Source organism: Aythya marila (genome assembly GCF_965140915.1).
Source record: "Aythya marila genome assembly, chromosome: 18".
NCBI lineage: Eukaryota > Metazoa > Chordata > Aves > Anseriformes > Anatidae > Aythya > Aythya marila.
This window is the reverse complement of record NC_139059.1, coordinates 6,483,481-6,498,504: the sequence shown is the minus strand read 5'-3', so window position 1 is coordinate 6,498,504 and position 15,024 is coordinate 6,483,481. Positions and strand designations below refer to the sequence as shown.

At 41.4% G+C, this 15,024-nt stretch overlaps 2 protein-coding genes across 4 annotated transcripts in view; both read left to right on the top strand.

Annotated features, from left to right (window-relative positions):
* Nucleotides 1-5,594, top strand: part of ERN1 (endoplasmic reticulum to nucleus signaling 1) — a 36,887-nt gene extending 31,293 nt beyond the window's left edge. For both annotated transcript variants that reach the window (XM_082774978.1, XM_082774979.1), the window contains 7 exons: nucleotides 408-507; nucleotides 928-1,127; nucleotides 1,420-1,567; nucleotides 1,981-2,108; nucleotides 2,541-2,664; nucleotides 2,913-2,980; nucleotides 3,283-5,594. In XM_082774978.1, coding sequence (XP_082631104.1) covers nucleotides 408-507; nucleotides 928-1,127; nucleotides 1,420-1,567; nucleotides 1,981-2,108; nucleotides 2,541-2,664; nucleotides 2,913-2,980; nucleotides 3,283-3,489 — 975 coding nt within the window. In that variant the 3' untranslated portion in view covers nucleotides 3,490-5,594. The remainder of the gene's footprint in view (nucleotides 1-407; nucleotides 508-927; nucleotides 1,128-1,419; nucleotides 1,568-1,980; nucleotides 2,109-2,540; nucleotides 2,665-2,912; nucleotides 2,981-3,282) is intronic.
* A 138-nt stretch (nucleotides 5,595-5,732) lies between these two features.
* Nucleotides 5,733-13,896, top strand: LOC309885241 (sterile alpha motif domain-containing protein 9-like). Of its 2 annotated transcripts, XM_082774976.1 has the most exons (4): nucleotides 5,733-6,130; nucleotides 7,033-7,193; nucleotides 8,067-8,112; nucleotides 8,676-13,896. In XM_082774976.1, the coding sequence occupies exons 3-4, from the start codon at nucleotides 8,109-8,111 to the stop codon at nucleotides 13,337-13,339; spliced, it is 4,668 nt and encodes a 1,555-aa protein (XP_082631102.1). In that variant the 5' UTR covers nucleotides 5,733-6,130; nucleotides 7,033-7,193; nucleotides 8,067-8,108; the 3' UTR covers nucleotides 13,340-13,896. The 2 variants fall into 2 exon arrangements, with proteins under 2 accessions (XP_082631102.1, XP_082631103.1); XM_082774977.1 differs by lacking the exon at nucleotides 7,033-7,193.
* The last annotated feature ends 1,128 nt before the right edge of the window (nucleotides 13,897-15,024 follow it).

Sequence of the window (15,024 nt, the reverse complement as noted above, 5' to 3'; positions counted from 1 at the left end):
ATCACCTCAGAAAGTTACACATTCCTACAAGGGGGATGGTCTTAAACCTTCAGGACTATCTTCCCAACCCTGTACTGACCTAAAGGCAGAAGTTGTTGTCCTTTAGTATTCTTCTTGTGAAGGACTCCATTCTAGTCATCCTCCCTCTCCATCAGGACTTTGAAGACCCCCAAAATGCTTCTGGAGGCACGGTGCTATATACAGAATTCTAGCTCTGAATGATGTTTTAGAGCTCATCACCTTCAGGCAAGAAAAGCTTTTGCATGTGTGTTATCATCTAGCGTTAGACTGCCTGCAATTTTCCCACTTTGAATTTATGTTTTTTTGCGTATACTTAGTGTCCGTGCAGAGGCTACTGATAAGCAATGTCGTGGCTGACTCTTCTGTTTTTCTGTCATCTTATACAGTATGTTGAGCAGAAGGCCTTCAGTCACCATGGCTTGCAACCCATCACCCTCCTGCAACAGACAACAGCTGGCCTTGCTTATCTGCACTCCCTTAGTATTGGTAAGAATGCCTCAGGGTTCAGTGTTGCATAGAATGCCCCAGTTTCCTAGCCAAAAAAAAAAAAAAAAGAAAATGGTCTGATGCTGAGGGCTTGCTCATTTAATCTGTGGAAAGGCTCCACCTATGGCTGGCAGCAAGCAATAGTTTCTGTCCTAACACTACTTTGACACTTACCCTCTCCTGTAGAATTCCACTGCATTGGCCTAGTAAGGCTAGTCATTACCATTTGTTCAGTGTGCTGCATTTTTTTGAATAGAACTATAAAACATAATGACTGCTGGTAATGGAATTTAAAAATAAGTGATGAGCCTCTACCAGTGACATTAGTTTGAGGTTAGGACATAGATATAACAAACAGTAAATAAAGTTTACATATGTTTTTGGGATTGCCTGGAGTGGATAAATGGGTGTTTGTAATAGTTCACAGGGACCTGAAGCCCCATAACATCCTCATCTCGATGCCTAATGCCCATGGGAAGGTCAAAGCTATGATTTCAGACTTTGGCCTGTGCAAGAAGCTAGCAGTGGGCAGACACAGCTTTAGCCGTCGGTCAGGTGTGCCAGGAACTGAAGGGTGGATTGCCCCTGAGATGCTGAGTGAAGACTGCAAAGAGAACCCTGTAAGTGTTTTCTTTCCTTCAGGCTTCCCTGGGAAAAGGCAGCACAACCAGCAGGTGGCACGTTGTTGGTCAAACCTTAAGATGTGTAATGCTGGAAGTCTCAGCATTCTTGCAGGCTTCCAATTAATTTAACAATGTCCCTTCCCCCTATAATTTTTATGAATTTTATATAGCAAAATGTGAATCTGAAAAGTTTTATTCTGCACTCAAATGCAAAATAACCACCCCTATGATGAGGCTCAAAGTTGTCAGGACAAAAAAAATGTTGCTCTTAAAGGTCATTTATTTGCAGACATACACCGTGGACATCTTTTCAGCTGGCTGTGTCTTCTATTACGTGGTATCTGAAGGTAGCCATCCCTTTGGCAAATCTCTACAGCGACAAGCCAACATTCTGCTGGGTGCATACAGCCTCGAGTGTTTGAATGCAGGGAGCCACGGTAAGAAATGCATGGTAAACATGAAGTGCTACTGACCTTTCAGTGGGTGCTAAAATTGCAATAGAGATAGTAGAACAGTGACCCACAGTGAAACCAACATGGCAATGGTGAAGGCTGTAGTCCTTAAGTAAAGGTCTTGGAATTAATTAGTATCTGAAAGCATCCCAGCTGTAAAAAAGAGCCCTGAAAGCTTGACTGTAGTGCTATTACCATGTATTTAAAAGGTGGGAAAGAGGTGACCTTCGATCTTCATAGCGCACTGATTCAAAGCTTTCTGTTGCTCGCCCAGATTATCTACAAGGGCAGTAGAGCTAGTGTTCAGGATTGTATAGGAGGAAGTAGCAAACAATGATCTTCTAACAACACAGAACATTAGCATTCCCTACATTGAATTATCACTCTTTTCCTTGCAGAAGACATAGTTGCTCGTGATTTAATAGAACAAATGATAAACATGGACCCTCAGAAACGTCCATCTGCCAGCTGTGTGCTAAAACACCCCTTCTTTTGGAGTTTGGAAAAACAGCTCCATTTTTTTCAGGTTTGTCTTGACCATTTTTATCCTTCTAGTTTTAAGGAGGCCTGTAGTCATTCTTAAGATCCTGAATTCAGTTTCTCTTTACTTTGCACATGTTTGAGATGGTACAGTGCAGAACACCTTCCCTGTTTTTAAGAACAGGGTAGACTGCTGTGGTAAATATGTGCAGTGGGTGTCCAGGGGGTGGTTAGCAGCTGAGGACTTGAGGTTCCTTTCAGTCTTTTTCTATTCTATGATTTTTTTTAAAAAAAAAAGCTTTGGTAGATAGTGATACATATCATCAGAGAAGGTTTTGTACCCCAATCCCAAGCATAATGCATTGTATTGTACTTTGTCATGAAGTGAGGTAGAAGGAAAGCTCTGCTACTGGGACAGGTTGCAACCGGCTAGAAGCATTGGAAATACAACTAAAAGTAACGTGAATGTCTCTTCTAGGATGTTAGTGACCGGATAGAGAAAGAATCGTTAGATGGTCTAATAGTCAAGCAATTAGAAAGAGGTGGAAGAGAGGTGGTGAAAATGGACTGGAGAGAGCACATCACTGTTCCTCTTCAGACAGGTAAGAGAGAGTTTGTCATAATGGAAAGGAGTTGCATGCTGTTGTTCCAGGTTGAAGGGACAGCAGAATAAGGATGGTGTCTCAGTTTTGGCATGACCTTTACTTGTCATCAAAGTAATCAAATTAGGCTGAATGTTTACATATTGAACAAGTCTGTAGCCATACATGACTGCAGGCACCTTATTTTTGAGACCAGCAGCTACAACAGTGTTGAAAAACAAAAAGAGATCTTGTATTTTATGTTGCAGATCTTCGAAAATTCAGATCATATAAAGGAGGCTCAGTACGGGATCTTCTGAGGGCAATGAGAAACAAGGTAAACACTTTGTCTGTGCATATACGTACTCGGGATACACACCCTGCAAACTCCAGCCACTGCAATTTTTTTTTTCTTCTTCACACGGTAGCTCTCCCTCCATTTGTTCATTGTTGTCAGTCTGCATGTTACCTTGTTTTAGGTGTGTATATATGTATGTTTTTTTACTATATTAGTCTACCGTAAAAAAAAAATGTTACTTTGTTCATGAAAATGCACTTTGTACAGACAGACCTATTTAAAAAATGTTTTTTGAACATGCTCTCTGGATTAGCTTTTCCCTCTTCTTTCTGTCTTCACAGAAGCACCATTACAGAGAACTGCCTCCTGAGGTGCAGGACACCCTGGGCTCCATCCCAGATGATTTTGTATGTTACTTCACAGCTCGCTTCCCTCACCTTCTCCTACACACCTACAAAGCTATGCATATCTGCTGCCAAGAAAGACTGTTTCAGCATTACTATAATCAGGACTCTGCACAGAAGAGCCTTGCAGGAGACACTGTTTGAGAGGAGAGAGATGGAGCTTTCTTAATCTGGGACCAACATTCCAAGCACAAGGCTGTGAAACAGGCCTACCATTAGCAGGGAAAAGGGAATTCAAAGAGCTGAATTCTTTCTCTTTGAGGAAACCAAGCATCCAAAAAGTGCCTTGTACTCTGCCTGCACTGGATCAGGAGATAGTAGGATGCTCCAAAAGCAATGAACCCTGGTGATAGAGTTACCCAAGAAGGGTCTTCAGGCAGTGAAAAAGGAGCGCAAAAGATGGGTATAACCATCATCCAGTATCCCTATACCGTACTTGATTTTATAACTTCTGTTTTACTGCAAAGAATCAAAACACAGTGATTGGTATCGTAATTATTAGGGGCTGGGATCTGCAAAAGGAGCCTTTTAGTTGTAGCAAATCATCAGAACCTACCATTGCACTACTGCCACATTCTGCATTAGGCATGCCACAGTGATTGTAAAGGGAATAATTTTTAATTATCCAAAACCTATAAAAAGACTACAATTTAATTCCTAACTACCCTGGAAAATTAGTCCCTCCTACTTGAGCAGATATAGTGAAGGTCTGAAACCAATATTGACTTGAAAAAAGTTGAAGGTTTACCTACTTTGAAAATAAACCTCGTTTAATTATCAACCAGTATTCACAAGAGCTTGAACAGTACTTGACTTAAAAAAAAAAATCACAGTATCAGAAAAGAGCTAAACAAGTAACTTAGCTGGGGAGAGGCTAATGATTTATCTACTGCAGGTGTTCCTTTCTTACAGAGAAAGGTTGCAAGGTGCAGAGCCAGAGGTAAGATGAATCCTGAGGGAAAAAAAACCTGAATCAGAAGCAATGGAAGATGTACAGAACAGTGAAAATTCTATACAGTGTTTTAATTGGAGGACGAAAGCTGTAAGAGAACCTCATTTTTATTTGTACAGATGGATAATTATGTCCACAGGAGACCATTTTTAAAAAAGATGCAGTATTTCTTTTCATTGGCCCTAAAGCTGTGACAAAGCATTAAGTATGTGCAAAGGATGAAATGGTGAACTCTGATGATAGAAGTGAGGGTGTTCTTTTACAATGTATTTATTTAACATATTTATATTTATTTAATTTTTACTACAAAGTAGTATCAAATCAAAGTGGTACAAGTATAAAGCATGCCAAATTTTTCTTAATCATTTGTGTTTCTATTTAATCATATTACAACAACTGGAAAAGTGATACTGCATCTTTCACTGGAATTTGTTAAAGGGGAAACTACAAAGTGGACAAGCTCATTTGTCTGATTGTGCCATTGTTTTGTTAACTAATAAGTTATGGACCGTTATATGTATGATTGGGTACATACAGCTACTCTTCTGGAGCAACTTCACTGGAAGGTTTTTCCTAGTTTTACAAAGTATGAAAGCAATTTACTTAAGACACCAACTGTGCAAGTTACATGTTTCTAAAGCTTGAAAAAAAGGGTAGTTTTTACCTAAGAAGATTCAAAGACTATTTCATATTTTTGTATTTCTCATGTAAAGTTCTTTTATAATTCTACTAAATAAAGACTTGTACTCAGATTAAAAAACAAACAAACAAAACAACAACTAGAATTTCTTTTCATGACAGCACGTGCCTGCGGAAATCAGCAGGCCCACTGATCTGTGTGGAATAACCCAGGTTTCAGAACAGGGGCTGGAGAAGGTGGGGGGGGGCAGGGCCACACGAACCCCAGGCCTGCAGCAGCCACACCCTGCCTGCAACAGACAGGGCACGCACTACTCAGGGCCTGATCCAAGCACTCACTTCCTGTTGTTCAAGGCTAAAGTTCTGATGGCAGAAGTTATGGGGGGAGGGAGGCTGGGGAGCAAGCAGTGAGCATCCCTTAGGGCCCAGGACCCTCACTTAGTTGCCCTAACAGTCCCCAGGCAACAGGCACCTACCTGGTGGTGGCTAAGGCAGGTGAACAGATAAGCTCAAACAGCTGGAGTGACTGCAAAAAAAATTACTGCTGTACAGTACTGAGGTTCTTGTAACTAAAAATAAAATTTATGTGAAACTAAGCTGAAAGAAAACCACGTGATTTACAGGAAAAAGCTGCCTACAAAATTTGTCTGCTGCCCAGCAGCTCTGCCCCAGAGTTAGAGGGATGATGAGCAAATGGTGGCTACTTTGGGGGGGGGGGGGGGGAGGTGGCATAAACAAACATGATACAGACAGGTGGGAAGGGGAAATCTACATAATTAAACTATATACCACTCACCATACCCCACCCAAGCTCTTTGATTACCCTGCTTTGGCATGATGCTGCCCATCACTTGTGTGTGCACCTCACCAGATGATGCTTGCAGGAGGCAGAGCTGCTGAAGCTACAAGCAGGGCTATGCTGCTACAGTACTGCCAGGAAGGGGTGGAGCATTACAGTGTTTTTTGCCTAAGCTACTTCCTTGTTTTTCTTTTTTTTTTTTTTTTGACAGAGATAGTTAAGATACCTCTAGAAGAAACCCACAAGAACAGTGTGGAAGACAAGGCTCAGCAAGGAGGGCTTAGCACTGCAGCTGTTGCACCTTCCTCCCCCCTCTCCCCATAGACACACTTTCCCTGCGGACAGGATTTGGAAACAGCACTGCAAGCAGCCTGGTTCCCACATTGCTCTGTAAGGTAAGCCTCTGCAACCTGCAAGCCATCCCACAGCTCTCTGGGTTGGTCCTGCATGCTCAAGCAAATAGGGCTGGGGGAAAGCTGTGGGTAAGTGGGAAACCTGGAAACCTATTCTCAGCCTGACTTTACTTTACTGGTAGCAGAGCTTGAAAAGTGTGGCTCCCCCTGCACTGCCCTCTGTCCCGCTCTGCTGCCAAAAGGTGTGTGGAGCTGTCTTGCTGAGCAGCTCTTGAATTTTGGGGCCAGGGGCAGGAGGGGCTGGGACAGGACATTCCCCCCCCCCCCCCCCATTCCACAGGTACAATGCACGCAGGTGGCACGGTGGTGGGCCCTTCAGCAGCAACTTGCCTCCCCCAGGTGCTCTTTATCACTGGGGGGAGCATGAGCCCACTGGCCAGGGCAGTGCCTCCCCTCCCCCACACCCCAAGTTTCTATTCCCCGTTAAGTTTCGTTTTCACCAAAGCCACGCCTGGTGGCCTGATGCTGGCTCTGTCCCCACAGGGTGGGGCAGAATGAAGTGTGCAGGGCAGGGGATGGCAGACCACAAGCCACATCCCTGTATGAGCGCAGCCCTGGGAGGCGGAGCAGAGGCAAAAGGCACTGATAGGCTAGTATTTATGTGACAGATTTGGCCTCTCACTGGCCTCTGAACTCTGTAATAAGCAGCCTGTGTACACCGATTTTGGAAGGATCCACTTCCGCACATGGCACAAGAATTAACAACAGTGCCAGAACAGTTGGTCCCCTCAGTGACACCGGGTACTCTGCTTGCTCAAACCAGATCTATTTGGGCATGCTGGCTCTTTAATCAGCCCACAAACTTTCCACAGCACTAACCAGGCACTTAAATTTAAAACAGGCACTTGCTCCACAGTTCTTACAGCATTCCCCCATTCACCTAGGCCCAGCTGTCTCACTGAACAACCACTGTTGAACTCACCTCTCGCCAAGTCCTGGTCCTGGGGACTCCAGTCACCTTCCAAGTTGCAGGCTTCTGACTTTCAGATGTTTCTGAGAGCTTCAACAAAGCCCTACTGAGCTGCTTTTTATGCTGGCTGCACTGGTGAGTCTGCTCCTTGGACACCTGAATTCTGAGGAAGCTGCAGGTGATGCTGTTGTAATGCCATCAGCTGCAGGCATGGGGCTTACCAGGCTACAGGCACCTGCTGAACCAGTAGAGTTGAGCTTGCAACTACAGTAAGAGCAATGACTCCCCCCAGATCCCCAACCCCTTTGCTGTGACTCCCGTTAAGTGGCCCCTAGCTCGGGGATGGTTACTGTTAGCTTACAGTGAATCTAAGGTAAATTTCTGTTATGTTGAGCATGCTTATTTAACATGTTTCTTCCTATAGAAGATATATATATAGATATATTTGCTGGAGCCCATCTCTATACCACAGTAAATGGAGTCTGAGCAAAGCAGAGCATGTCAAGTATCAGGCCAGGACACCCCCTCTAACCCAAACCAAAGAATCTTCTGCTCAGTGGGACAGCAAGTTATGCGGCTTCAGTGAGCACAGCAGATATAGAAAAATAGAGGGGGAAAAACAAGCACACAAAAAAGAAAAAAGGAGCACAAGAGAGGGAATAAGAAGGGGAGATTTAAAAAATAAAATATATATTTTTTAAAAAAGAGATACAATGCAACCTGAGGGAAACAGGAGTGTAAGGCCACCTTTTTTCTGTATGTAGCAGAAGTAGCTGTTAGCTGTGCCCATCTATCAGCAGATGCCTCTTCACACGTGTCAGAGAACAGGTGACTTCATACAGCACAGGTGCACAGAAGCACTGTAGCTGGCAAGAACAGGCTTTTAGAGGTACAGAAACTACCCTGTACCACAAAAAAAGTGGGGAGGGGAGGGGAAAAGCAATAAGTCAACTGTAAGTAACAGGAATGTTAACTGTTATTATTTAACAATTGTTTTTTCACCTCTAGGGTTTTATTCATTAACCGAAGGATTTCTCCCCTGCAAAGACAATGGGTATGTGCTGCTTTCAGAAAATTTGCACTTTGAATATAGTGATTTGCTTTTTAATAAGTGCATTTTAAAGGTTCATCTCTACTGGGGAACTAATCAGTATAACAATCCATAATAACTTATCTTCATAGATCAGTAAATAAACAAATTCAAGTGGGCAAATAATCTACCTAAACCTCTTCAAGCTTAGGGAATTCAGCCCATCAGTTCCAATAACCTTATCACATAAGCAATCAGTTACAATAATCTTATCACTTGGGGGGTTGGACCCGATGATCTTTTGAGGTCCCTTCCAACCCCTACAGTTCTGTGATAATCCTCTTATAAAAGGGGAGTAATGGAAACAACCCCAGATGTTTTGAAGTAGTTTCCAAACCTCGTGGTTTCTCACTTCACTGATTATTAGTCTTGTACCATTGCTTAGGACTGCTCTTGATTAAAGGTAAGGACACTTTTAGACAGAACTGACATATTTGAGAAGACAGTCTCTCATTGTAGCTGGTATAAAGAAAACAATTTAGCATTCAACACAGCTATTATTAGTAACACAGAATTTTGGTTCCTAGATTACAACACATTACCTGTGGATAAGTGGGATGAGAACCATGTCCAATGCTGGCTACAATCTACTGGAATCAAGGAGGAGTATACAAGAAAACTACATGAAGAAGAAGTGACAGGTCCAGTGCTTATGGAACTGAATGAACCTTTCCTCAAAAAAATAGGTATGAAGAAAGGCCAAATCCACATTTTACTCCTCAAAAGAGATGAGCTTCGGCAGCAACAGAAAAATACAAAACAAGAAAAGCATTCCAGTAGCAAAACGCCTGCCAGAATTGATACAGTAAGAGATTCAGTAAGACCCAAAGATGTCTGTCCTCAAAAAAGTTTAAGCAAAGACAGCTGTGGCCCACTACATGAAACAAGTGGAGAAAACACAGCAAGAAGCAAGAAGCAAGGGAGAAATAAATCACAACCTCAAAATACTGATGAAGTTTTAGACATCAGCAAATACCGACCGTTTAGAAGTGAAGACACTGATTTCAAGTACGTGAAAGGCCAAGTTCTTTCTCCAGAAACAGGTGTCAATGGTTTAATCATACCATGTCACGAATACAAGTCTTTTGCCATTGCTGCAGAATTGAACAGACAGCAGTTGCAGTCAAAGTTTGCCTGTGAAGTGATACGATTTGCTTCAGCCTGCATGAACATTCGAACAAATGGCACCATACATTTTGGTATCATGGACAGTGTTGAAGATAAGGGCTATAAACATGGGCAGATCATTGGCATAAAGGTCAAAGATAGGGAACACTATGTTGATGCATTAGATTACATAGAAAAATGTTTTCCTGAAACTAAGCAAGAAACTGCAAGGAAATGTATCCACCCACCTGTTTTTATTGAAGTGATTTCAAAAGACTCTCAGGAACAAAGATTTGTGGTGGAGGTTGATATTGAACCAACATACAGCTTAGTGAAGAATCAAACTTTTGATGTTTATTTGCCTAAATACAATGAAAGCAGCCAGAAGGTGACCCTGACAAAAGAACGGGCTCTCTATCAGAGACTAGGAGCAAAATCTGAACTTGTAAAGCCAGACGACCTAATTGCTTTTATCGAGGGCTCAAAAGACAGGGATGCTCAAAGAGAAAAGGCTGAGCTTCTCAGTACAGAAGTACATACAGAAGTATCTCAAAACTTGGGAAGGAAGTTATCTATTCTACTAAATGATGGCAAGAACTACATGGATGATTCCCTACGGTACATCCTTGTCACAAACAGATGTACAGAGGATGACCTGAACTCTATCAACTTCTTAATGCATTTGAACGTTTTCTGTGTCTTTGACTTTGATGAACATTCTGTGTCAGGACTGTATGGAAAGTACAAAGAACACCATGCAACAAGGTCTTATTTTTTACAGGATTTTTCCAATGAAAGCAAGACTGGCAATCTTCCACCTCAGAAACATTTGTGTCTGTTTGATCAGACTAGTTGGATATTCTGCAATGGGCGCAGCGACTACCTTGGGGATGAAGGAAAACCATGTGATGAAAACACATGGATTAGAACCAAAAAGAAATACCTTAAGAAAGCAATCACTCGGATCTGTGATGAAATCCTGCCAAAGCGGTCTTTCATTGTGCTTTTCCTATTGCTATCACCAGTTAAGAAACCAATCGTGGATACTTTTCAAGAATTCTATACAGAGATGAATGGCATGGAGTACATCATTTGCATTGCAGAGTCCAAAGAAAATTATGTGAAGTGGGCTAATCTAGCTCAGACATCGTGCAGCATTGGGACCCTAGAACAACGCAGCATTGTGGGAATGAAACTAAGTCATGTAGATGCCACAATTCAAAAAATGCTGCCTTCTACAGCACACCCCAGACATCTGCCAGTTTCCACACGAGCACTATGCACACTTCCTTCGCTAGAAGAAGAGAAAATGTTTTCTCTAGAAATCCTTTGTGTCGATCAGTGTGATGATATTAAATTAGATCTTTTGTCTGAAAAAGAAATACAAGAAATAGAACAAAACTTTTACAAAGGGAGAAAAATCACCTGGAAAAATTTCTGGCTTGCTGATAAAGGACACTGTGGGGAAATCATTGAACGTGAAGCATGCAAGGACGCTAGCAAACTCCTAGATGACATTTTACAAGGAACTGGACTCAACTATTCTGTGGCAAAACTAAAGATATTCCACCATCCTGGCAGTGGTGGAAGCACAATAGCACGGCAAGTTCTATGGAAAAGAAGAAAGGACTTAAGATGTGCTGTTATCAAATCCTCATATTCACCTGCAACTGTTTGTGAGCATGCACTTGCATTTAGAGATTACGAAGAGAAAGAAATCAATCACTGTCTTCCTGTGCTCCTCTTAATTGAAGATTATGATGAAGACTATTTAGAAGAAATAAGAAATGACTTAATGGATGCTGTAGCAACTAGAAAAATTAATTCCCCCAGACCTTACTTCATTCTCATGTCCTGTAGACGATCCAATGACCCTGAACGGCTTTGTAAGGCTTCTCCTCTGGACACAGTAGCAGTTACTCACAAGCTGACAGACTCAGAGAAAACTCTGTTCAAAACTAAACTTGAAAAACTGAAGCAGAAATATGTTGAGCCAAAATTCATACTTACATTTGTCTTGATGTGTGAGGAGTTCAATGAAACATATGTGAGAGATTTTGTAGGCCATATACTGCAAGACATAGACCATTCTTCCCGTGATACACGTTTGATGCACTATGTGGCTTTGCTTAATTTTTATGTACCTAATTCATACGTTTCACTATCACACTGTGAAGCTTTTCTGGGACTGGGTGCCTATACAGAAACAAAGTCAAGAGCATATGATTTTAAAAGTAACTTAAGCGAACAAGCAAGAATGATTTTTATTGAACTAAGGGAAAGTACCACCTATATTTCATCTGTTCGGATAATACACTGTCTGGTTGCAAAAGAAATTTTGTATCAGCTTTCAAGGAACCAACCTCAAAGTCAAATTGCAATGTCTCTTCTTCAGGAAAGGATGCTTTTTGAAAATAGATTTGGACGAGAGGAGTTCATAAAATTCATCAGAGATCTGTTTATTCGCCGTGATAAGAGAAGCAGGGGTGATAATACAGACAGCCTCTTCTCCCCATTCATTGAACACGTCTGTAAAGCTGAAGACTGTGAAAAAGCTATAGCTGTTTTAAAAGCTGCGTATGAACTCCTTGGAAAAGATGCCTTTTTTGCCCAGCAGCTTGCCAGACTGCATTACAATAATGAAAAATTTGAAGATGCAAAATATTGGGTAGGTGTTGCAAAACTTCATTTGCCAAATGACTCTTACATTCTGGATACAGAAGGTCAAGTCTACAGGAAATGGTTTAGTTTCACCGTGGATAAGGTGACAGACATTCCTGATGTTGACAAGATAGAGATTGCTCTTAAAGCTATGAAATGCTTCAGGGCTGCGCAACAGGCTGCAAAAGCAGAAACAGATAATATGAACAACGCTGGCTATTTTGGAGAAGTAGAAGTAGGATGTCGTCTCCTTAAATTTTTGTCCACACTTGATGTATTTCGCACAAGTCCAGACGGGGAGCACTCTGAGCTTGTGAAATACCTGATCACAGATTACATTCCTAAAGACATTGAAAAAACATGGGGAAAGCTTCACTCACGCTTAAGAGGCTTACGCCAGAACCTGTACAATGCTCTGGAATGGATTTCAGAAGACCTAAGTTATTTCCAAACAGATAAAAACCATGAGAAGGAAGACGACGATGGAAAAGCTGAAAAGGAAGAACAAGTTTATAATCCCCGGAAATGGCTGAAAAGACAGTCTGAGGTATATGCGAAATTCTTCATCTCAGCATCACTTACTGGGGACAACAGTGGTCCTAAGAGCCAGCTGATGAAAGGCATGACTATTTATAAGAGAGGTGGAGGCAGCGTCACAAATATCCTGTCATTCTTGACAGATAAGAAAGAGAATAGGTCAGCTGAAAAGCTGGAAGAGATCCTTAGTTTCTATCCAGAAAATGCACTAAGGGACAGGCTGGAGGACACTGATCTGATCAATTACATTTTGAGCCACATTGTATTAGCATGTTTATCACCAGGATCAGCCAAACTTCTTCCAATGCAAACTCTCCGTGAACTCAGCACAAGATTCTGTAAAGGAAAAAGAATGTTGCCAGCAAGTGCCCATTTTTTGCTGACCTTACTATTTTGGCCAGATGAGGCATTAGACAAAGAGCCCAATTCAGCCAAAGATGAAATTTTAAGTTCAGCACTTCAAACCCTAAAACGTTTATATGACATCAAGATGAAAGATGTTCCTCCCAGAAAGAAAAGAATCTACACCCATTTTTTCCTAGGAAAGGGCTATGGCTTAAGCAAGATTGTGCAAAAAAATAAAATTGATAAATTAATTAGTGGGTCCTTAGATGAGAAGAGAATGAAGTGGCTACATGGAACTGTATGGAATAATACCATGATAGGTCACATTCTCAGAAGAGTTTCAGGTTGGACCAAGGATAGAAATTTATTCATACGTGGCCATATCAAGGAGTTTCCAGTCTTGGCACTCCATCGTGATTCAGTGCCCACTGGAAATGAGAATGTGACATTTTATTTAGGATTTTCATTTAATGGTCTTGTTGCTTTCAATATTGAGGTTGAAAATAACATTTCAACTGGCCCCAGAGTACACAGCGTTTAGTACATTAACAGTACCTACTGCACTGTTAGACAGCGCAGCACTGGAAAAGGCCTGTTGTCACGTTAAAGAAAAAAAGACTGCATTGGCTGGACACCAGGTAGTAAGAACCACAAACTACTCCTATGCTATGAATAAGGATCTAAAAAATTTGAAACCTACTAGTAAAAATATATCTTCAAACAGAAGCCTTTTATGATTTTGGAGTCACCAAACAAAATTTATATCTAAAGCAGCAATAATTCCTATATTTACTTGGGGAAAGGTGAGAGAAAGAAGGCCCACTATTACTCCTCCCCACCCCAGCTTTTGGAGAACTGAGTTCCAAAATAAACAGGCATAGCAGGGATCCCTGCTTTCTTTGGTCAAAGACTAGGACATTCAGCTAATTTCTGGGTGACCATTATCAATAAAAGTGTGTCTACTGTTAGTTGTATGGTGTTTTTTCTTCTCCCTGAACTGTAAACAAAACGTTTAAGTGAACATATACACTACACTGGCTTTAACATACTTCACTCACTACCACATACCACATATTAAATACGCCTATGCATCATCAACTGCAACCCAACATCTATTATGGAAGCAGAGAGGAATAATTATTAGCAATTTTAAAAAATTGACTCTGCAAACATCAGAAGTGATAAAAAACAGGTCTCAGTTTTTACGTCACTTTTACATTGCTTCTCTATGTAAACGTTGCAAACCATACTGCATGCATCTATAGCTGGGGGAGGGAAGCAGACATAAGCGGTTACAGAGTCATGACATAAAATATTACTTGTAGGAGCTGCTATGATTTCATAGTCCAAACAATTCCTGCACTTGGGAAAGTGTTTTTGCAGCATTATCCAAGATAACCACATGCTATATATACAATAGACAAACTTACACATTATATTTATTCTTGAAAAAGTTGTCTAGCCTTATTTACTAATTTAAAAAAATACAAAGGAGTTTGTTGTCAGTACTGCTTCTGCAACTGTGAAGTCTTTAAAAATAAAGCAGCCTATTATTCTTTGAATTTAGCATTGTTCGATAGTGACAGTTGTTAAAATTTTCTAGAAGACCTATAATATAGCTTAAGTTTTAACCTGGTAAATAACCTTTAAAAAGAATCACAATTACTACATGAGCTGAATTACCCTACCTGAAGGTATAGTTCTAACAGCAGTAAGGTCTGATTTGCTTTTCCAACTTCAGTCGTGATCTGGGCACAGCCAAAACTGTAAAAGGAATTGCAAGGTACTACGAATTCAGATTAACTTAAATCTCAAAACAGGATGAAATCAAGGAAAATCCTATCTAGTTCAAGCCTTCACTTTCTGGTACCCACGAAGAAGCAAAGCTTGTGAGTACTGGTTAGGCAACAGTTGTCTCCATACCTTGCTTTCAACGTGGGGGAGACACAGCAGCAAAGCTGTCTGGTTCACAGGTTGCACTTCCTGGTTGTGCAATCCAGGCTGGCAGATTTTGGTAAAACACATCAATGGCAACTTACCCTGAGATGTGCTAGAAAGGCATGCCGGAAGGACAAACCATGACAACATCTTAACTGCCAGCAGACAGAGAGCTGGGGTGCTTGAGAAAGCACCTTCTGCCCAGCCCTGACGCAGCAACAATGGAAAGGGATCTGAAAAGTTAATTGAGCAAAGGCAGTTTTCTCAAGTCTGCATAGGCTGTAAGAG